At 40.0% G+C, this 21,228-nt stretch overlaps 2 protein-coding genes across 5 annotated transcripts; one reads left to right on the top strand and one right to left on the bottom strand.

The window, feature by feature from the left end:
- The first annotated feature begins 1,912 nt into the window (after nucleotides 1–1,912).
- LOC142378394 (uncharacterized) lies at nucleotides 1,913–11,659 on the top strand. The gene is made up of 10 exons (XM_075462849.1): nucleotides 1,913–2,232; nucleotides 2,812–3,108; nucleotides 5,138–5,431; nucleotides 6,124–6,243; nucleotides 6,344–6,406; nucleotides 8,012–8,047; nucleotides 8,122–8,160; nucleotides 8,247–8,279; nucleotides 8,660–8,707; nucleotides 8,892–11,659. Exons 1-10 carry the CDS (start codon nucleotides 2,145–2,147, stop codon nucleotides 8,963–8,965), a joined length of 1,092 nt encoding a protein of 363 aa, XP_075318964.1. The 5' UTR covers nucleotides 1,913–2,144; the 3' UTR covers nucleotides 8,966–11,659.
- Nucleotides 11,010–20,961, bottom strand: fam114a1 (family with sequence similarity 114 member A1). 4 transcript variants are annotated; one of them, XM_075462845.1, is made up of 13 exons: nucleotides 20,901–20,961; nucleotides 19,586–19,918; nucleotides 19,128–19,200; nucleotides 18,463–18,707; nucleotides 17,610–17,744; nucleotides 17,326–17,478; nucleotides 17,049–17,232; nucleotides 15,192–15,277; nucleotides 13,258–13,485; nucleotides 13,007–13,146; nucleotides 12,838–12,910; nucleotides 12,238–12,291; nucleotides 11,010–11,808 (listed from the first exon to the last, which is right to left on the bottom strand). In XM_075462845.1, exons 2-13 carry the CDS (start codon nucleotides 19,910–19,912, stop codon nucleotides 11,683–11,685), a joined length of 1,824 nt encoding a protein of 607 aa, XP_075318960.1. In that variant the 5' UTR covers nucleotides 19,913–19,918; nucleotides 20,901–20,961; the 3' UTR covers nucleotides 11,010–11,682. The 4 variants fall into 4 exon arrangements, with proteins under 4 accessions (XP_075318960.1, XP_075318963.1, XP_075318962.1 ...); XM_075462848.1 differs by having other exon boundaries at nucleotides 17,088–17,232; XM_075462847.1 differs by having other exon boundaries at nucleotides 19,128–19,197.
- Between the last annotated feature and the right edge of the window lie 267 nt (nucleotides 20,962–21,228).

The following is a 21,228-nucleotide window of genomic DNA, read 5'->3' as shown; positions in this document are numbered from 1 at the left end:
TATGTTGCCATAAAATGCTTTTTTTTTCTTCAGCCATATTAGTATGTATTTGGGAATGCTCCAATTGTCGAGCAGATTTTATTTAACTAAAAAGCACACAAAGTATGGTTGTTTTTTTTTTCTTGTTTGTTTTAGAATTTTTGCAGTTTCTATCCTCCTCCATAAGCTGCCAGCCGAGCGCTGAGAGCAGCAGACTGCTGAGGAGTAGAGATAAGACTCCACCTGCCAGCCATGCTCATCACCGTGTTTATGGGTTTGAGTGTGTGTATTTGTCCCAGCCCCTGTGTATCCATGTGCATTCAAGCTTGCTGATTTAAAGTGGCTCTGAACCCACCCATAGAATCTGAGCCTCGCCAAACACCCAACAGAGATCAAGTGAGACCAAACAAAGGAAAAATACAAATGATTTTTATATGAGCATTTTATGATTATGAGATTAGGATTGTTCATGTGTCCTTGGAGAGTTTCTCTAATCATTTTTATCAGCAACTGAACCATCAGGTCCCGTTTATCATAGTGTAGTTTTCCCCTTTTTATTTGAACAATTTAGAGATAAAAGCTCAGCTCTTTGATTCTGCTTCTTTTTTTTTTTAAACCTTCAAGCCACTGCCTGGTCCTTTTGCTGACATAGGTTGCACATATAAAACACTTTTAGGAACAACTTTATATCCTTAAACCACTGGACATCAGCTCATGGCTTAAGTTTAGCCTCTGTGATTTATTTGAACTGCTATTTTCTTACATTTTTAATGCATCTTTAATATATATATATTTTTTAAAAGATTCTTTCTTAACTTCCCATTGATGATCGTGAGTTTACCACCGCTTGAACTGTCTCTTTACTAGCACGCGTTGCACTGAGGACCATAGATTTACACAAGTCTTGAGGGTCTTCTGGAGCCATTTCTGAACAGCTGCAGATTCTATGATCATATGTTCAAACAACTACATATTTAGGAGATATAGAGAAGTGTGGCCAGTATTCCAAAGTCTAAAAGAAGACCCAAGATGTCCCTCTCAGCTCAGAGCAAATCGGTTGGGATAAGTAGGAGCAACCCAGGACCTAACAAGGCACTGGCCTGCTATGGAAGCTGGTGAAAACCCGAGTTAATGTAGAGGATACTGTCCAAAAAGTGAAGCCCCTGCTCCAAAATCAACACCTTCACGCTCAACTGAAGTTTGCAGCCAACGAACTGTACAAAGAAAAAACTTACACCTGACCATCAAAGTAGTGGATCAGATGAAATGAGGACTGTTTGGAGGAGTAAAAGTGAAGCATTCATTGTATTACTGTTAGTGTTAATCATTGCGGCTGTAGCATAAATCCTCTGGGACTGTTTTACTCATTTTCACAAACTAGCTGGAATTCTTTAGCATAATCTCAAAGAATCAAGAGGTATGTTGTCATGTTACAACAGGACAATAACTCCAAAAATACTTTAAAAACCAGCTACATTTCTTGTCCTGGCCTTAACCTTACTGAAAATGTGTGAACTGTGTTGAAGAAGCTCCATGGTAGGAAAACCATACATTTTATTGAGCTCTACCAATTCTACCTGTGACATATGAAATATTCTGCTGGAATTCTGCCAGAGTCTTGTTGAAGCAACCAAACTTGTCTGGTTAAGGTGTAATTTGCTGACAGGACATTTATCTAAATATTAGTTATTAGAGTATTTTAGCCTGTAGAGTACATGTAGTATTTCCTGATATGTTGATCTCAGAAGAGCCACATTAAGTCAAAACAGTGCATATTCCTTATTCTAAGACAAAATTGCATGTTGCCCAATCAACACACCCAAACAGAAATTTCTGGTACTTACATTCAGCTGACAGAAACTCTTCTTTGTCTCTGCTACTCTCCATTTCTCACTCTTTCTGAGGAAATGACAGGAAGTGCAATAGGAAGTGAAGTTACTTTGTAATATGTACAAGCGTTTTTGTCTTCCTCTACTTGAATTTTGAACAGTATCATAGTGGCGTCTTAAAGTCAACCTGAGCAGCTCCAACTGTCAGAGACAACGTGTGAATGCATGCGTTTGTGCGGTTCCCGAGCAGGAAGGAGCAAACAATGAGCCACATGTCAAGACTGTGTCAGCGTTAACGAGCGTGTGCGTCCGTGAGTTTGATCTCATTGTACAACCATGACAAGATGGGTTCTTGCTAAACTGCTCCTCCTTGTGATCCTCGTCTTCATCATCTGTCTCCCAGAATTCTTCACAATACACAGAGGTGGGTCATCAAGGACAACTTCAGGTGCACACAAATATTGCTGTGTGTGTGTGTGTGTGTCACAGTCCACTTGCTTCACTTTACAGGATCAATTTAGGTTAATTTGAAGCATTAGCAAGGAGAACAGTTCTCTTCTGTTTTTGTTCAAACTTCATATCAAAGTCAAATTTTGGAAGGCGTAATATCTTAAGATGTTTTTTGTCTTTTTCCTCTTTATGTAGAGTCTCTCTGATTAGTCTTTTGTGTTTTCCTGCCTGAGATAAAGATCTGACCCACGTATAGCCTCATATAATTGTGACTGACAGCTGTTTGAAAAGGTTTCCGTATTGTATTGCCTTGAAAACAGATATTTATTAGAACTACCTGCTTTTAACCTTTGTAGTCGTGCTGTTTGCCTACAGTTTTTCCCTCTCTGTCTTCCCCTGTTTGTCGTTTCTGTCAGGTACAAACCGGAGGCAACAGCTTCCATTTTAAGATCTTGCTCTGGTTTCTGACTTGAGAGCACTTTGTTGTTTTCCTGCCTTATGCCTGCTTCCACTGAGAGATCTTTCTGAATATATATTCTGTTTATCCTTTCAGTGTCAAAAGTGAATTTTCTCTGCCTTCCCTACCAACCCTGTGAACAAGGGAATCAGGTGAAGAAAGGGGGAGATGGGAGGCCCGAAAATAGCCAAGACATACAAGGAGATATTTGCAATCCTTCTCCAGCTCTAGATCATAAAGAATGGGAGCAACTCTGCTTACAAGAGAATCAAAGATACATCCCAGATTCAGCACCAGAAACCAGGAAAGGTGGAGATGATCTAAAAAGGAGCTGGTTCATGTGTGAAACGGACAATGACATGGAGGAAATGCAGAGCAACATCTCATCTTCAGGTAGGCATCTTGACAGAAGTTGTTATATCATTCTAGCAAAGCCAGCCTCAGTCTCGGTTTCATTTTCAGACTGAAATATCCTATTAACAGTAATGCATTACTATACATTTTTTTCATGGTGCTCAGGAGATTAATTTTTATTAAACTAAAGCTCATGTTTCATTCAAAGGGAAGAAATTACTGTGGTGATCTCCTCAATTATATTCTTTCTTTTTTTTTAGCACTGTCAGGATGTTCAAATTTAATTTGTCACTCACTTTGGTTCCTGGTTCCAAGGTCACATGTTTCTCATGCCTCTAATCTTTGGTGGTAGAAGAGATTAGCTAAAGCTACTCGATGTAACAACTAAAACTAAAGGTTTCTCAGTTTGATGGTTGGTAGCCTAATGGGTGTATGTACACCACTTTGCAGACTTTATAAAAGATGAACATAACTGCTGTCACACAATTTGTTAAGTAACGTTTGATGTTTAGCATCTGGTTTTGTTAGGTATAAGCACCAGTTTATCTGCTAATGCTATTGCGATTGCTGAGCGACACACATCAAAAGTCATCCATCCATTTTCTATACCGCTGAATCCGTTGGTCAGGTGGCCTGGAGCCCATCCCAGTGGTCAATGGGCAAGAGGCAGGGTACACCCTGTACAGGCCACCAGTCCATCACAAGGCCACACAGAGACAAACCAGACAAACAACCACACACACTAAGGACAATTTAGAGACACCAGTTAACCTTTTTGGTCGGTGGGAGGAAGCTGGAGTACCCGGAGAGAACCCACGCATACACAGGGAGAACATGCAGACTCCACACAGAAAGGCCCCAGCCAGGAGTTGAACCTGGAACCTTCTTGCTGTGAGGCGACGGTGCTAACCACCACACCACCATGCAGCCCATCAAAAGTCATGTTAACTGAAATACAAATGGTCTTCAAATACAAGTGTTGAAATCCATTGTGCTTATTCTACATAAGGCAGTTATGAATTGTAAACAGTGCATTAAAACTGGAAACGATTAAGCAAATAATCTGACTCATATCGAAAAGTTGACATCAGAATTTCTTTGGGGTCTGTTTTTATCAAGCCATAAGAACTTAGGACAATGAATTAAAAACAGCCGTCAAATAGTGAAACGTTCGTTGAAAAATGATTAAAAACAGTAACACTGATACAACAGTTAGCTATGACATTAAAACAATGACGGGTAAAGTGAGTGACTGTTCGTTCCTTTGCCATTGGTCACACTGGAACATTGGTGACAATCAGATCAGAGCATTAATGGTTTCACCACTAAGCAATTTTGTTCAGTTAAGTTAAGCTCCGCTGTGTTGGCTCAGTCAGTGGGGTTTATTTGAGGTAGTCTGAGATCTGTCAATCAGCACCCACAGTGACACAACCCCACTGTCCCAGCGCAGAGAGCACGGCTCATATTTTTAGGATTTTGAAACCTAATTTGCTACACTTGGAGCATATTTTAATCATTCACTTTTAGCTGAGTGATTAGTAACACGTTTTCTCTGATGTGACGAGCAAACAATGCACATTTTTTCACAGGTTCACTGTGGCTTTTTGTGGCTGGTAAAAATACATTTTGCTCGTGATCAACTCGCTAATCTACGGACATTTTTTTAAGCTAGTGCCAAACAACCCTTTGTGCTTCTGTTTTTTATGGTACTGCAATGGCCTCTCCTTTCAGACCAGTTTCCTATGTTTTATACGGTCTGTGCACTTGGCAATGTAAGACTCTCATTAAGGTTCTCTACATGTCATGTCCCCAAGGACACACAAACAACGTTTTTGTGTGGATGATTGAGTTCAACCTTTTAATAAAAATGTTGTGGTTATCAAGATACCCATGTTCATGTGTAGAGGAGCTACAAAAATGTGTAACATCAGCATGCTAACATTTTTCACTGTGAGTACATCAGATACTACTCTGTCCATATTTAGCCTCAGAGAACCACAGAGATGGCTGTAGATTCTTAGTCCTGTTTTTAACATTAGAAGATGATTTCTGGCCTTTTCACCCACAGCTCTGACATTGCATCTGGAGGTGTCAGTCAAGCTTCAACTCAACAGCACAGAGTCCCTGAATCTCACTTTGTACGGCCGCAGTAATCACAGCTCCTTGCACCTCCACCCACCTGAGGAGGAGCAAGGCGAAAAGGGTGATGATGAAGGACAGAGGGAGGCATTCTACTGCTGTCTTTCTCTTCTGCCCATATCTAAATCAGCCAATCATAGCCGGTGTCTCCTTTGGTTCGCCAATCAAACAGTTTTGACTGAAACAGCAAAGGAAAAGCTGCCATGGAAACGGACACAGAAAGGTTGGTCTGTATGAGGGAGCTGTGCTTCTTTGTTCCCCATGTGGCCAGTGTGGCTTCACTGTAAGATAGGAGAAAATGAGAGAGGAGACAGTAAGAGACACAAAACTATCTGATCTGTTTTCATTTCATTCAAAACCGCCCTCTCTTTCAGCTCTCAGTGGAGTCATTTTTCTCAATAAAACAAATTTCCTTAATTTCCCCTTCTCCTGACTCCTATCTCAGCAGTAGCTTTGCTTCTTTATCTTCCTTTTACGGCAAGATCTTTCTGCAACCACAATATATCTTCATTTTCAACCTCTGTATTGATTTTTATTTTGTTGTTGTTTTTTGCTTCTTTCTGTTCTGCTCTCCAGCACTCCTTCAGTACTTAAGGCCACAACTATGTCATATTTTTCAGTGTGCATGATGAGAGCTGGATATCCATCGCTCTTTGGAAAGCTTCCCTTTCCCTGTGAATGTGTTTGTTTCCTTTTTTTTAATCTATGTGATTTTATTTCATTATTATTTCTTTATTTACAGGGCTTTGTTTTTCTAAATTAGATGATTTCTCACTAGCTTTTCCAGGAATTTGTGGCACTACATAACTCATGTCTTTTAGGTCCAGAACTCTAGAATGAAAATAACAGTTGTTGCAGGCCTTGCTGTGCTCCGTCTCAAGTCTGCATTTGTCTCAATCCTTGTTTGACTTTCAGATGAGTGGCGATGTATAATAAGGGTGGTCTGGTTGGCTCTGCTGTGTTCAGTGTTGCTGGCTGTAGCCTCAATTGTGATCAGACAAATCTACAGAAAGAAAATGTGTGCTAAGATGTGTGGTAAGAGTCACAAAAATACACACCACAAGCTCATTGGATTGGTTTGATGTTTTAAAGATGACATGGAGACGTTTGTTTCATTTGTTTGTTTGTTTTCCAGAGAATCCTAAAAAGACTAAGACGCCCCCTATTGATTACAACTGTTTAAGGCAGGACTTAAATGGTAAATAAGCACAAGTTGTTTTCTATCACTGAAGTCCCTTTTCTACTTCACATTTCTTCTGCTTTCCTTTCACACCTTAACGTGTTAACCCATTACAAACTTGAGAGTATTTCTGTTTCATGTTGAACATCTTTGGTTGTAATATTCAGGTGAGAATACCTGTTTTATGCCTCATTGGGAAATTTGAGACAAGCCTGTCTTTGCAACAAAACTACACAAAATACAAAAAAAAAAAAAACACTTACACACTTAATACCAATCCAAACAATGATGAACGACAGTTATCTTTTGATCGCTTCACAGCTGACCAACAACATGTAACAACAGTGTCGACCATCTCTTGTACCACAGATGTTCACGTTTGCCTTCCTGCTTCCAGAAGAAAAGCAAACCCTAAATCTCTTGATTTGTGCTCTTACGCCAGAATTACCTTTGTGCTTGAACTGCTCTCGCGAAACTGTCACAAAATGAAAACTCACAGGCGAATAAGTCCGCATATAAGGGGTTAGGTGTTAGCGACACACGGTTATCAAGCAGGAGATCCAAGTTTTGTCCTGTCTGACACAATACTTCCTACGTGTGCTTCACTTGAAACATAATTTTTGTTTTAAGCTTCTTCTTTTAGTCATTTGCCCTTTTGTTAGTTTGAGAAAGTAAAATTTGTCTGTGTTTTGCTATCAATCTGCTTAAGGTTCATTGCATACTTAAACTCAGACAATCTCATAACCTCTCACATAAAAATATATTTTCTGGCTTACTGAACTGGAGCCCCACCCCCTCAACAAATGATTCAGAAAAATGTTGCACAATTGAAGAAAAGCTCCCACTGATAAACATACTTTCAGAGTGGTGCTGGGTGTCCACGCAAACACAAAGATTTCTATTGCGTGCCTGTTTGTGTTTCAATTTGTGCAATTCAAAGTGCTTCACACATGATTACAAAGGGAGTATTGAGAAAAAAAAAGACAAGAGATACAGATTGAAAACAGATCGTGTAAATAGTAAGAAGAATAAATAATTTATCATGTAGATACAGATTTAATCAAGTGAATTTGTCTCTGGATATATATATAAATTTTAAAATCATATTTGGAATGACATCCGTTGACTATTAAAGTAAAACCCTGATACAATAACACATTAATAATAAAGAAAAGGACATTAAAGATTAAAACTAATAAAAACAAAACTACTTAATGCATCAAATTTTATATGTAGAAATTTTTATAATATATATGGAAAGGTCTTGAGACAGAAATCTATGAGACACTTCATAAAAGTCAGACTAGTGCATGTAAAAAAAGATTGACGTTTTACATGAAAAATCACAAGATGACATCTGTGGCATCAGCTCAAATTAGTTCGAGCAATTTTACCACTGAATTTCAGAATGTCACAAGTATGCAGAGAGCCTGTTTTCAATGATTCTGCCATCTTTTCATACGGTGTGGTAGTGTTTTCATGAGCAATGGAATGCAGATGCGTGCATTTGTTTCAGACTCATGATTCTCTCAGGAGTTAGATAAGACCACACTAACCGCACCAAAGACAGTCCGTTTTGTATGAAAAAATGATTTCAGATATTTCTGATGCTCTTTCATTCAGAGAGCGAGATGAAAACGGACATCTTCACTTCTAAAGGTAAACTGCACAATAATGCTCATTTCCTGAAACAGTGGCTATTCACCAAGTCTAACACAGTGTTTATCCAACAGGCTCAACCCTGAAATCGAATGGATTTGATTTCCGGACCGGTAAGTTTCTGAAAAAATTAATCAAAATGATTTGATATGTCATTTAAGTCCGTTGACAGCCACTGTCTTTTTTTTTCAATGAACAGGACTGTCACCCATTCAAGAAGCTCACAGTCAAAGTAAGGAGGCACGCAGAAACACACACACACACACACACAGATGTTGGCATTCCTTATGTAGTGACAACATAACACATTCTCAAACTGTTTCCTAACCCTCTCCTTAACCTCAATTCAAACTTAAACATTTATGCCAAGTCTTAATCCTCAAAAACAAAAGCTTTAAGGGGTGTGAAAAAGTGATGACTGGCCCAAAGAGCCTCACTTTTCCAACATGTCCTCATTGCAATATCTTAAAATACAGTTATTCCATACATCACCATGTTTCTGTGACTTAAGACTTGACTTTACATTCATTTTCAACAACAAATTCCAAATCACAAGCACACCATTGTTTCTGTATGTTTCTGATAAGTGTCTTGGCATGCATTTTTTTTCAGATGACATAGAAATTCTGCTGGATGGAAATGCTGATCACGGCTACACTGGTAAACTCAATACTTGTGCATTCATACACACTGAAAGAGGCCAAATTCATGGTGAATTATTTCATAATTTTATTAACTTTTAGTACCCAAACAGCCAAAAGGGAAAGTACTTTAAAGTACTTTTTTTTTCATTACTTACTTTTCTAATACTAGAGTGTTTGTTACCTTTTTTCATCCTCTTCAGCAAATCTGCATCATCGCGGCCACCCCACCGCTAATCCCACCCCTAACAGAGAAGCACACCTGGTGATGGGGTAACAGCCAGAGGAGCGTGTGCATAGAATGAAGTATGAAAAAAAGACTGAATTACCCGCTGGCTTCCTGTCTGGTGAAAATGAAATCCCTGAAGCACCTAAACTCTTGTTCATTTCCAATAACTCATCTTCAAGCACTTTATTAGAAAACAGTTCTACATTTGTAAATTCTCCAAAAATAAATAAATCGATTGGCCTCCAGACATTTTCCATCTGTGGTACAATTAAGTGTGCATTTGGAGGCAGACGTGTGGCTGATAAATAGCTGCAGCTAATCTGGTTATAGCTGAAAGGAGGCAAAAGATTTTGACAGGAGAGAATTATATTTTCTCCGTATAATTGCTTCCCTGCCTGCATCAATGAATCTCTGAAAGTGGAGGCACAGAGGAGTTTGTTGGTTTCACTTTATAGAGAGAAGAAAGAGTTGTATAAAAAACTAGAGAGAGAATAATGTATCTCTGCAGAGCAAAATATATGCATCTATCAGTTAAAACACAGAGCCACAAATCTTATTTTTTATTGGTCCATCTTTGAGCCGCCTCCAACAGTCATGACATGGAAATGGGATTTCTGGGGGGTGCCCTGTTTGGTTTTCAAGAATGTTTGGGTGGTCAAAGTCAGAACAGTAACATCCACGTAAGATTAAAGAACATTTTCATTTTAATCCAATTTAATGTAATCCAATTAAACTGAGGAAACCAAGAGATCACTCAGGATATTCTGAGTAATAGTGGGGAGGAAATCTACCTTTACATGTTGTGTTCAAACTGAAAACCCATAAAGGAAGTGACATGTCAAACTGCAACCAGTTTGCTCAGCAGCTAGCCCTGTTGAAAGCAACAAAATTAACCTGGCACCAGTCAGCTCATACATAACAAACAGCCATCAATTTTTTGTAGCATAGCCGGCAGACCACAAACAGAACCTTTGCAGGCACAGGTAGAACATGCAAACTTGCATTGGGAGGCTATATCAGTACCTCCACACCTCTATGTATTTTGTGCATTTAGAATTAGTCGCAAATTATCTACATAATAATGTATGAAATTATGATATGAAAACTATGCAACACTGTAACTAAGGTTCCATGTGTCGCCATCCTTCTGTAAGGCAAGGCAAGTTTATTTGTATAGCACAATTCAACAACATGGTGCTTTACAGATACATTAGAAATAAAAAGCATGATTCAAATTTTAGACAAAAAAGAAACAAGAACAATAGATAGTTCGGATAATTAAAATGTGATTAAGTTTTGAAACTCAAGCTTCAGATTTGGAGCTTTATTCAAATGCAGCTGAAAATAGGATTTAAATCCACTGAGTGTTTCAGCTGATCTGAGGCTTTCTGGGATTTTGTTCCAGACATGTGGAGCATAGAAGCTGAATGCAGCTTCTCCATGTCTGGTTCTGACTCTGGGAACTGATAGAAGACCGGATCCAGGTGACCTGAGGGGGCTGGAAGGTTCATACTGGGTCAAGAGGTCGCTGATGTATTCTGGTCCTACACCATTCAGAGCTTTATAGACCAGCATCAGAACTTTAAAGTTTATCCTCTGTAAGGAGTTATCACTTAAAACTCTCTTTACTTTTACAATGTCTTTTACCATTCACCTAATGTTTTGCTAGGATATAGAACCGCACGGACGGGTGGAATCCAGTGTTAAAACGGTTGATAATGGTCTTTATTCAACGGGTCATCAGAGGCATAAGCTGAATGATGACATTGCTCTGGTTGGATGTGTAGATAATTGCTTTCTAACTTCCTGCCTGTCTACAGAGTTGTGCTCATCACTTGTTTAGATTACAATATCAGTCAGATAATATTATTTTATATTCCACACTGTTTGTTGGTTGGCTGTTTCCCCATTCACACTGTTTATGCTCTGCCAAGCAGCCAGAGCTCCGTATTTCATGTTTAAAAAGTGCTCTCGTTCATATCATTCTCTGCAAGAAAGAAAGAAAAAGCAAGTTCTGAAAATGTTGAAACTCTTTTCTTTTTTTTCTCCTTAAAGACTGTACCAGAATGACAAAATACTTCAAGATGAACTCTTTTGTATTCAACACTTGATGCACATAATAATGCGACAGGACAGGAAATCCTTTTATTGTAGAGCATTACAATATTTTCTTATATTGCACAATATGAGATTTGAATATAAGGTAGTGTTGCTTCATTTAATTTAACACAAAAACAAACGAGCGAGAAATTACTGTGTATATTCACTAATACTGGCATTTAGTTTCAGAAATAGTGAAATATCCTATGTTGTTGTTTCTGCTGAAATAACAATGAACTGTGAGGAGCGTAAAGAAAAACTTCATTTACATCAAAGGAAAATCCCTTTAGTTCAATCTGCGATTTTTTCATTTTTGGTTCAATTCTCCAAGTAAATGGAGAAACATTGTTTGTAACACAGAATGAGTATCAGTTAGCTTGAGTGAGGTATAATTTCTTAAAGCAATATACCGTATCAACTGAAAAACAGTCAGAGATACAAAGTGGTAGAGCCACCATGTTGGTTATTTCCACATGCACAAGTTAATCATTCATTAATTTATCTGTTATCTTCAGGACTGCATCGTCTTTAAATCATTTATTTGTTGTTGCTGCGTGGCACTTACTGTGGATGAGAGCACTTCATCTGGAACATCTGTTCTATATACGTTACTGTACAACTATACATACATTAGGACAAGCGTATGAGCAGTTAGTGAGTACATGTTAGTGCTGTAACTGCGCTCCTGGCTCTGCGCTGGGTTGGCAGTGTTGGCTCTGAATGTGAGAGATCTGCAGGACCGGCAGGAGCAGCTGAAATGCGTTATGGATGTAGTTGGTGCTATTGGAACCCTGCACACGAAAGACCCATAAAGTTTAATTGTCATCAACATCATTAAGGATCGGCAATACATGTAGCAGATCAAAGCAACTACGCTAGTTCTGATTTTCTCACCGACCCACCACAAATATAGGGGAGGTGAAGAATGAAATAAATCTTTAAAATGCAAATAAAATACTTCAAATCACACTGTTAAACATGAAAACATAAACACCAATTTACCTACATTTTTGCAACTTAAGAAGGAATTTTCATGTCTTCTTCATTTAAATGTCTTTAAAGAACTACGCATGATTCACCCCATTCCCTATAAACAAATAAAAACTTAATCATCAAATAAACGTCCTTCACTAGCAGTCATCGTGATGCTGAGATAGCTACACCATTCACTCATCAACTCCTTGATTGTTATTGTGATTGCTTGACGGAAATATTCTCACCTCTTGCAGCACACCGTCCACAAATGGATTCAGATCTTCTGCTTTTCTTTGGCCCTGCAAGAGAGACGGCTGCAGTTAATACTCACACTGTCTCCAGTCCTGTGAGTAGGAAATAACAGCGTGGGTGGAAAATACAAGTAGAAAGAAGACAACATCACAGATTGATTAAAACATAACAAATGTGTCCTGCGCAGGTGAGGCCTGATATATCTCCGGGTCCGTCTGTGCTGTAGAGCTCATTTCTGTTCCCACTGAGTCACTGTGTTGCAGTGGCTGACACTATCCTTCATCACAGCTGCACCCACAGTAGATTCTGCATCTCAATCCAAAGCAGAAAAACAGCTCCCACTACCATTTGCACTATTTACTTGAAAAACAAAAACTCTTAGCTTTTTCATAAAAAGAAGTTTATATTTGGAACCTTTCTCGAAGACTGAAAGATTCCTCTTCAGCGTTAGCTAATTTAGGTTTGAGGTTAAGATCTGCAGACAGGTCAGAAAGCTGCAAGCTATTGTAAGACGGATCAACAAAGACAGTTTCTTTTGTTGGTTTTGGTCTTTTCTCTCATTTTTTTAAAAAAAACAAAAAACTCTCACATACCCCAACTAGAAGCAGTGTGTCAGAGAACCTTTTGGCCAAACAATCCACCTCCTTACACATGGCACATGTCAACCTGCAATGTAAAGAACATTATTTTTTTTTCATTATCTGGCCATTATTCTAAAGCAAAATGAGTCGTGCACACTCACTCTGACACACACACACAGACCTGGTGAGGATTTGGGCCTGGTCTCTGGCTGGTTTTTCCAGCTCCTGACCATGAAGGATGAGCTCTGCCACCTTGTGGAGCTGCTCGATGCTGCGAGCCGTCACCTCTGCCAGACTGCTGACTGATGACAGGTAGACTGCCTGCAGAGGGTGAGATGAAGATGTGCACACAAACAAGCACATGTACATAAAATCAAACCAGATGGAGGGGAAGTGGCTGAAATCCAAATCAAAATGTTGAGTTGACCTCACCTCTGCAGATCTTGGGTCGTTCTCTTTTACCTCCTCGTCCTCCTCTCCTCCCTTCATCTCCTGCCCCTCACTCCTCTCCTGATGCTCCTCGCCATCTTTCTTCTTCTCCTCCTCTCGGCTCTCTTCAGGTGAGGCCTGTTCTGGCTTGTCCTGCGTTTCCCTGCCAACCGTCTCCGTAGTGACAGGCTGCTCCACCTTGTTCACCCAATCATGGGCCCTCATTCTAGCCTGAAGATGCATAATTAACCACCCATCAGCTATGCATGGTGAGAGATCACCATCCTGATGTATGCTAATAAGATGCATATACATGATTCTATGCTAATGCTGGTTCTGTAAATGTGAATTTGATTATGCTGAGGATCTTCAAAGGAGATAACTTTTATATTACCTCAAGACTGAAGCAGGATATTAACAAGGCTGTAGCTGTGTGTATGTGCACATTTCTGTTGATTTGTGGACAGCGTTTCACAAATATGCAAAAAGAAGATATTCTGCCAACGTTTATTAGTTATGATGTGTGTATTCCTGAAATGACCTTGAGATTGAAGGCTGTAATTACTTCTGTCGAGCAACTTTAATGGATTAATGGACTTAGTCTAACTCAAGTCAGTATTTTCCTAAATTTCTGTTGAATAGGATGACACCCTGGTTATCTTAAGTATCTACAGCATTAGAGGAGTTGTTCTGAGAAGTTCAGCCGTTGTGTAAAAGAGCAGCGGAAGTTGCTTTCCTTTCCAAAGGCTCAATTTTTTATGACCTGATGGGACACGTGTGTGTTTTGGCATTTTAAGCCTGAAGTGACTCACACATAATACAGAACAGCAATAAACCTGAGGGGGAAGTTGGGGGTTTACAACAAAGGCAGAGAGTTTAACCTCTGAAATCATTTTTATTTCATGTTGCTAGTTTCATCAGAGGCTAAAAATACAAATTTCAGTGAACAGCTTTAAGTTGATCAGGCACACCTTTGTTCATATCAGGTTGAGAAACTGATTAAAATGCAAGTGATTGGAAACTGCAGAGTGAGGAATTTCAATTCCTGGCTTTCTTGTTCCAATCAATGAAAATATTGTGGTATGTCCACATCAAAGGAGGAAATATACACATCGCATTTTTTACTTAATACATTTTTTTTGCAGTTTCTTGTCTGTCTGATACCATGTTGATGGTGCGTTGCGTTGCGTTGATGTTTTGCTGTACACTCCTCTACTTTATGAAGTATAGACCTTTTCTTTATATTTTTTTTACTAATTATCCCAAACATTCAATAGGTCTTCCTGAAAGACACAGCTGAGCTGAGCTGAGCTGAGCTGAGCTGAGCTGAGCTGAGCGACGGTTAACTCGACCACTCTCCTTTGTCCAGGTATACATGCACAAGGACTTATTGACTGAAGTATTTCTGACACCACTACTCTGTGGACTGTGTGAGGAAGCACTCCAGACAATCTGCCACTTCTAACTATCTTTGTGCGAGATAAACGTACTTTGAGCATTCTGTATTCAGCTGATGACGCTGCAGTTATAAAATCCGGATTTTATTAGAGCAGAGTGACAGTCTGGAAATGGTTAAATCGTCTTAATGTCACATTGTCTTGATGCACTGATTTCTGATCATTTCTGCTGCTTGTCGTTGTTGGACAAAAAATAAATAAAAAATGTGCATGAGAGGAGCTTTCTTTGGAGTTCAGTTCTTATAATATGCACTTATTCTTTCCTGTTTTAAGAAAAAGATGCTTTGGAGCATATGCAGACAGAGAGAGAGAGAGATTTGAACATCTTCATTATCTGGATGTGTTTGTACAACAATGAGAGCTTTGAGTTTGTACGATATTTACATGCACTGTGAAATTCTTACATAATCACTGAAGTCGTTTGGGTTTGTTTTTTTGTTAGTCAAGTAAATGTGTTCACTATATGTGTGCGTGTATCACCTTGTTGAGTTTGTCTGGTGTTGCAGCAACATGAAGCTCAAACAGCAGCTCGGTAAGAACACTTACGAACTCCTCACCGTCCGCAGCTGAGAGAAGAAAATACAAACACAAACAGCCCTGTCACGTCAGCGGACAGAAATTTCCACAGCACATGTTCCGGCGCCTACACGTTACATGCAGCTTCACACCAGCGGTGAGTAAATGTTCCATTTCCCCCATGCTGAGATCATAATGACAATATTCTTGTTTGCGTGCCAAATTAATCCCACCATTTGCATCAACATTATATTCAGAAGCTGAACACGTTCAACACACATGCAGATTCAGCGTCTCGATCTGATTGATCTGTTTCTGTTGTATCAGTGGCCCCTGAGCACCGACACCGGATCAGGCACCCTGTTCAACCCCTTCAGGTGTCTGCTCTGAACTGTGCACAGCTGTGACGTTGCCTGAAGGTCACACGTTATACCTTTAAAACTTAAAGAGTGACGTGAGGCTGGTGAGATACGATGAAACTGAAAGTTTCCACCATTTTGACACAGTTTCTCTGTGGCAGAAATCTTTCCTCTAACCAATACGGATGATGAGGAACATGCTACTCTTCAATGCTGATTTCAAGAAGGATTTTGAGCCGTTCGGGGCTTTTGCAAAAAGAAAGAATAATCAGTGTATACTTGTACTTCAGAAAACAGAAACAAATCTGTCATGTTTGTGAGAGGCTGGATTTTCTAACTCCAACACAAGAAAATGATGAAAGATAGAACACTTTGGAGATTTTGAACATCTGTTTGATGCTTACATTGTGAAATCATGTCACAGACAGCATGATGTCATCGTTAATATTGTGATTAAAACTAAACTTTTAGTTCAGATGGAAACATTACGGTATAAAACTGATGGGGGCGAAGCAGTTGTTGTGTTCTAGGACATGACTGACCATGCTGTGAATTGGGCCTGTTTTTTTTTTTTAATAAACGTTTTACTGGAGCAACAGAAATGGTGAATATTGCTGAAAACTGGACAAATTACAACACTCCACTGAAACCTTTGTACAGAACCAGACAATTTCAGAGAAAACAAATTAAATCTGGGGGGGGGGGGGGGGGGGGTACTGACAAGAGACCACAATGCTTCGCTACGGCATTGTTTGATCAATCTCTTACCAGCACAAACAGTGGTTGAGATATTTACCATTTTGTCATGCTTCTCAATATACTGATCAGCCACAATATTAAACCTGCCATATATCTGACATTGTCTATGTCTGCTAGAGGAGGCAGACGCTGTCAGGGAGTCCCACCGCCACAGGAAGCTGCTTGTTTATTTACCGTAGGTGGGTGGTATGTGTCAATGAATGCTAGAACCCAAGGTTTCAAGCACAGTATTGCCATGTGATGAAATGAATAGTTTCTTTACCCGTCAGTAGGTTTGATGCTGCGGCAGATTGGTGTAATCACAATATGATATTAGGGCGGGGTTTTCCAATACGCCAGGTTTAGGAGAGACTATTACTGTAAAAGTATGGGGAGGATTTTTTTCAATAACAATATCAACAATAGATTTCTGCTATTTCAACTACATGGGTCTAAACATTCCTAAGGCCTGATAAGGCCCCCAAACAGTAAAGGCAGGCTGAAAAATGTCATCATCAGTCAGAGGTTTGTTACACCTGAGCAAAAACAAACTATTCATCATCTGCCCCCCAAAACAAACCCGAAAACAAGTTAAAACCCAAGCTCAGATCCATGCGACTCTACTCTCAGCATGTGCCGCCAAGTCAGAGTCTGCCACAGGCCACCTGATCCTGGGTCAGTGCTCGGGGACAGCCTACACGTCCAGCTGGTCCGGGTCACTCACATAAGGGGATAGGACAGTGTATTTGGGAACTTAGATCACCATTATCCTTCGTCTGTCCTCCGTCTTCCTCTCCTTCCTCCTCTTCTTCTTCGTGCTGTTTGATGAAAATCTCTTTGATGAAAATCAGCTCCTTCTTCACCTCCTCCTGCTCTTCTTCCGCCAGGGAGGAGAGGAAGGCTTGGACCTAAGAGTGGACACGTGGTCATATGTGCACACTGTATACAAACACACTGTCTCAATGAAAAATCCTGTATGTTCCAGAGTCTTGCGCTGTTACCTTTGCTTCACTCTCATTGGACAAGATCTCCAGGGCCTCGAGGTGCGACAGGCCCTGGTAGTCATCAAAAAGAATGCCGTAGTGAGCTGTGGGTGCGTTGATTGGCTGGTTACTCAGACGTGCCCGCTCTATCTCCTTGGCTTCCTTTAGCATCTAAAAAATATAGTACAACATCAGCACCAAGCGGTCAGAAGCAGAGAAATTACAAGCTGCAGACTTCCACTAAGTTTTGGTCAGATAGGAGACACATTGGTGGGAGTGTATGTGAATGCACATCTGCATGCCTGACTCAGTGAAGCCGTCTTCTGCATCAGGGTCTTGGTCTTTTTGAAGCCCGGGTCACTTTCAGCAAGCACAGTCATGGTCTTCTTTCCAATGAACTCCAAAGCATCTAGACCTCCACTGATCACTGACTTACCCTTTGAGGCAGAGAGAGGCAAATTATGGAGGCTCACTCAGTCCAACAGGTTTATAGAAAGTAAGGACGACGGAGGAATCATAAAAAGAAATGGAAATCAGAATAAAGTCTAAGTCTTTACTGGTGAAGTTGTCAAATATACTGCAAAAGCGACCAAGACACAGTCAAAAGTTCAAAAGTTTTCAAAGGAAACGATTCAAAATTTTTACTTGAAAGTGTTTGAAATCTAGAAATTTCACTGTTTACTTGATAAATTTGGACTTTCGTCAGAGAGTGGACAAACAAATATCGACAGGAAACTTTTATCCATTCTTCAAGCAACCGATAACTCGACAGGAAAGAAGAAGAAAAAAGGAGAAATAAGAAAAATCTAATATTAATCACATATTAGGTATAGTAATACACTTTGTTCTCATTTCATGATTTCATTGATATATGTCTGTAACAGATTTATGGATGGCTTCACATTTAAAAACTGCAGTTCAGTTTGGTGTCACATGAAGCATCTGTACTATTCTGGACATTTGAAAACACAGAAATAAATGTTCCTAGTCATAGCATGCATTTTACTTTTGGATTTATGGTCTTACAGCAGTTCATTGTGGTGTGTGGCGTCACAGCAGCACACAATAATCAGAGGTTGTGCTGAATTATTTCACAAAAGTGAATTCATAAATGTTACTGAAGGCTTTGTAGTTTGTGTGTGTGCGTTTGCTCACAGTGTTCTGCACAGCGTGTGAGATTGTTGAGAACATCCCTCTGCTTGGTGCTGCTGCAGCAGCAGCATGTGAAGATGACGCTTCACCCAAGCTGGACAGGTCGGCATCTTCACCTTCACCTTCACCTCCTCCCTCTCGCTTCTCCTCTGCTCCCTCCTCCTCTTCTTGTGCCTCCTCTCCCACTGAGATACTGTGGAGACGGAGAGCCTCTCCTGCCTTCACCTTAACGGAGGTGATGCTCTGCCCTGCACACAGATGCAAAGTTAAAGATTACAGCCACGATAAGGGATTGTGCGTTCGGGAGAGATTATGCTCTGTTAAACATAACACATACACATAAGATAGAAAAAAAAGAAAAGAAAAAAAAGTGTAAAGTTGCTCCAAATGAACAAGCATGAAGGCAGAGTGCGAGACACGGTAGTTGAATATGATGTTAAAGGTGTGCTTGTTCTGTTTAGCACAACAAGGTTAAGAATGAGTAAATCCACCCTTTAAGAATGAATCTTCACTCGTGTTTACAAGAGAAACTCTAACCCTGACTGGTTACAAATTTCTGTGAAACTGTTGAACTGTCAGTTTCTGGAAGCCACAGAAATGAGAGGAAAGAAAGAAACTGAATGAGGGAATAGAAAATGAGCAGCGGGATGTCACCACACAGGACGTACCAACTGAGGAGGTGGCGCTGCTCAGAAGAGATTTTCCCCATGAACTCCAACCTCCCCAGGCTTTTTCTTTCTGCTGGAGTGACATATTAGTTAGAAAACACAAGTTTGGCATGCACGTTTGCTTCGTGCAAATGATGTTCAAATGCAAAAAGAAAACTAACCATCAAAATCTTCTGAATCGCCAGGTATTTGTTATACTCGTTTGTTAATTTCAATACAGATTCCATTAATCACTTCACTGAACTCTCAACTAACAAAAACAAAGGTTGCAAATATGCACAAGTGAGAAAAGTGGAACTACTTGTTTTGGGCATTTTTTGATGGAAAATAATCAAACTGGTAAATTTAGGAAATGTAAAATATTGATTCTGCATTGAGCTGTTTATTCACAAACAAAACCCGTCACATTTAAAAGGATTGTCCCTTTGCATTATGGGGCAGAAACTTAAGCCGCAAACCTCCACATCCTCCTCCGCATTCTGTGCATCTGGCTCCAGGCTCACTGGTTGGTCACATTCAATCACCTGGCCCTCAGCGGCCGGCTCGGGATGGCCCTCGGCTGTGTCGTCTTTGTCCTCTGCGCTGGTGTCCTCTACTGCCGTCTCCTCATTGGACTGTGGAAGGTCGAAACTCTCAGGGACCAGAGGAGGCTCCAGCGGGGCCGACGTGGTTGCGAGGGCAGATGGGACATCCTGACAGGGGCCGGGGTCGGCGTGGAGTGGCTCCTCAGATGGAGGCGTGGTGTCTGTGCAGGGCTCTGCAGCAGAGGGAGCAGCCTGGGACATGGTGATCTGTAAAAGCACAAATCTTTGTAAGCGGAGTAAACACCAATCTGTGCTTCTTTTTAAAAAAAAAAAAATCTCTTTGTGAATGTCTTTAGCATCCAATTAAAATATCAAAACGTAAACAATAATAAAACACCTTATACTTATCGAAGACAAAGCCTGATGAACTAATAATGTCCAAAACGCAAAACTCTAAAATACCTGCTAAGACCTTTGCATCTTATATCAAATTCAGACTCAAAGTCCAGAAATATGGATTTGTACTCTACCGCTGCAGTGGAAGGCATTTCAGTAACAGTTGCGCCATCTTGTGGCCAGATGGTGTACATGCATTCCACATGATTTTCACCCAGTGTTTTCATCCAAAGTTTGTTTTGCTGCCAGCTAAAAGTTATTAAAAAAAATTACACCTGTATTTTCAATAAACAGGAGAAAAATTATGGTTAAAAAAAAAGACTGCTTGGCTATTGATTTTACACCAAAACAAATCCCTTCGAGAGCCATCGAACCAAGAAAATAACTTCAAAACAATCAACATTAATGATGACTAGCAAAGACGACACGACTTACAATTGTTGCACTGAAAGAATAAAATGCCCTGAAATGTCGAAAAAACGCGACTGCATTTCACACTAAAGCGGTTCCTAAACCGCTACAATTACTCACATTAAAGCCGTTATCAATATAAACGTTTATCAAATACACTTCTGTTTCTTTTGACATATTTTTTTTTAAACATTACCGCAGCACGACGACTTAGAGGATGTCAGGCAAACTAGTGGCAACACTTTTGTTAAACTTTATGTCAACCCCAAAGCAAGTTATTTTCATTTTAACGAGTACACACTTCAGCAGTTCAGTTGATTATTTCACTCGTAAGACCTATTTTTTTAGATGCGCGTTTTCCTACTTCAGTTCATACTGCCAAAGGAAATTCGTAAAGCTGAAAAGACAGTTATGTTTTACAGAAAGTGACAGTGCAGCTCACCCGTTTGGTGCCAGCCGGTGGCTCCTCTTCCGCCCCGCCACGTCGGCAGGCCGGTCACTGACAGCGCCAAAGAGTAAGAGCCGTCAAGATGGTTCACTACCCCGGAAGCAGCAGCTTGTAAAATAAGCCGTTTGTGTTTTAAAACTTAAGCTAACAATGAGGACACGACGGCGGTTGCAAAATTAAACGGAAAGGTCTAATTGTTAAGACATTATACTCTATATTAAGAATAAAGTTCCACTCGCTGACAGGGCAGTTTGACCTTTGATGTGGTATCCTGTTTTGCAAGGGAGAAACAACAACGTAAATTAGGCTAACAACCATAAAA

The sequence above is a fragment of the Odontesthes bonariensis genome, chromosome 4 (assembly GCF_027942865.1).
Source record: "Odontesthes bonariensis isolate fOdoBon6 chromosome 4, fOdoBon6.hap1, whole genome shotgun sequence".
Lineage (NCBI taxonomy): Eukaryota > Metazoa > Chordata > Actinopteri > Atheriniformes > Atherinopsidae > Odontesthes > Odontesthes bonariensis.
This window is presented reverse-complemented; position numbering and strand designations above follow the sequence as displayed.

Excerpts from the sequence above, each read along its gene's own strand:
- LOC142378394 (XM_075462849.1), top strand. The coding sequence starts at position 2,145 with ATGACAAGATGGGTTCTTGCTAAACTGCTCCTCCTTGTGATCCTCGTC. Across the intron at positions 2,233-2,811 it reads ATTCTTCACAATACACAGAG|TGTCAAAAGTGAATTTTCTC; the intron begins GTGGGTCATCAA and ends TTATCCTTTCAG. Across the intron at positions 3,109-5,137 it reads GAGCAACATCTCATCTTCAG|CTCTGACATTGCATCTGGAG; the intron begins GTAGGCATCTTG and ends TTTCACCCACAG.
- fam114a1 (XM_075462845.1), bottom strand. The coding sequence starts at position 19,912 with ATGTCCCAGGCTGCTCCCTCTGCTGCAGAGCCCTGCACAGACACCACG. Across the intron at positions 18,708-19,127 it reads CAGCGCCACCTCCTCAGTTG|GGCAGAGCATCACCTCCGTT; the intron begins GTACGTCCTGTG and ends ATCTGTGTGCAG. Across the intron at positions 17,479-17,609 it reads AGACGGCTTCACTGAGTCAG|ATGCTAAAGGAAGCCAAGGA; the intron begins GCATGCAGATGT and ends TATATTTTTTAG.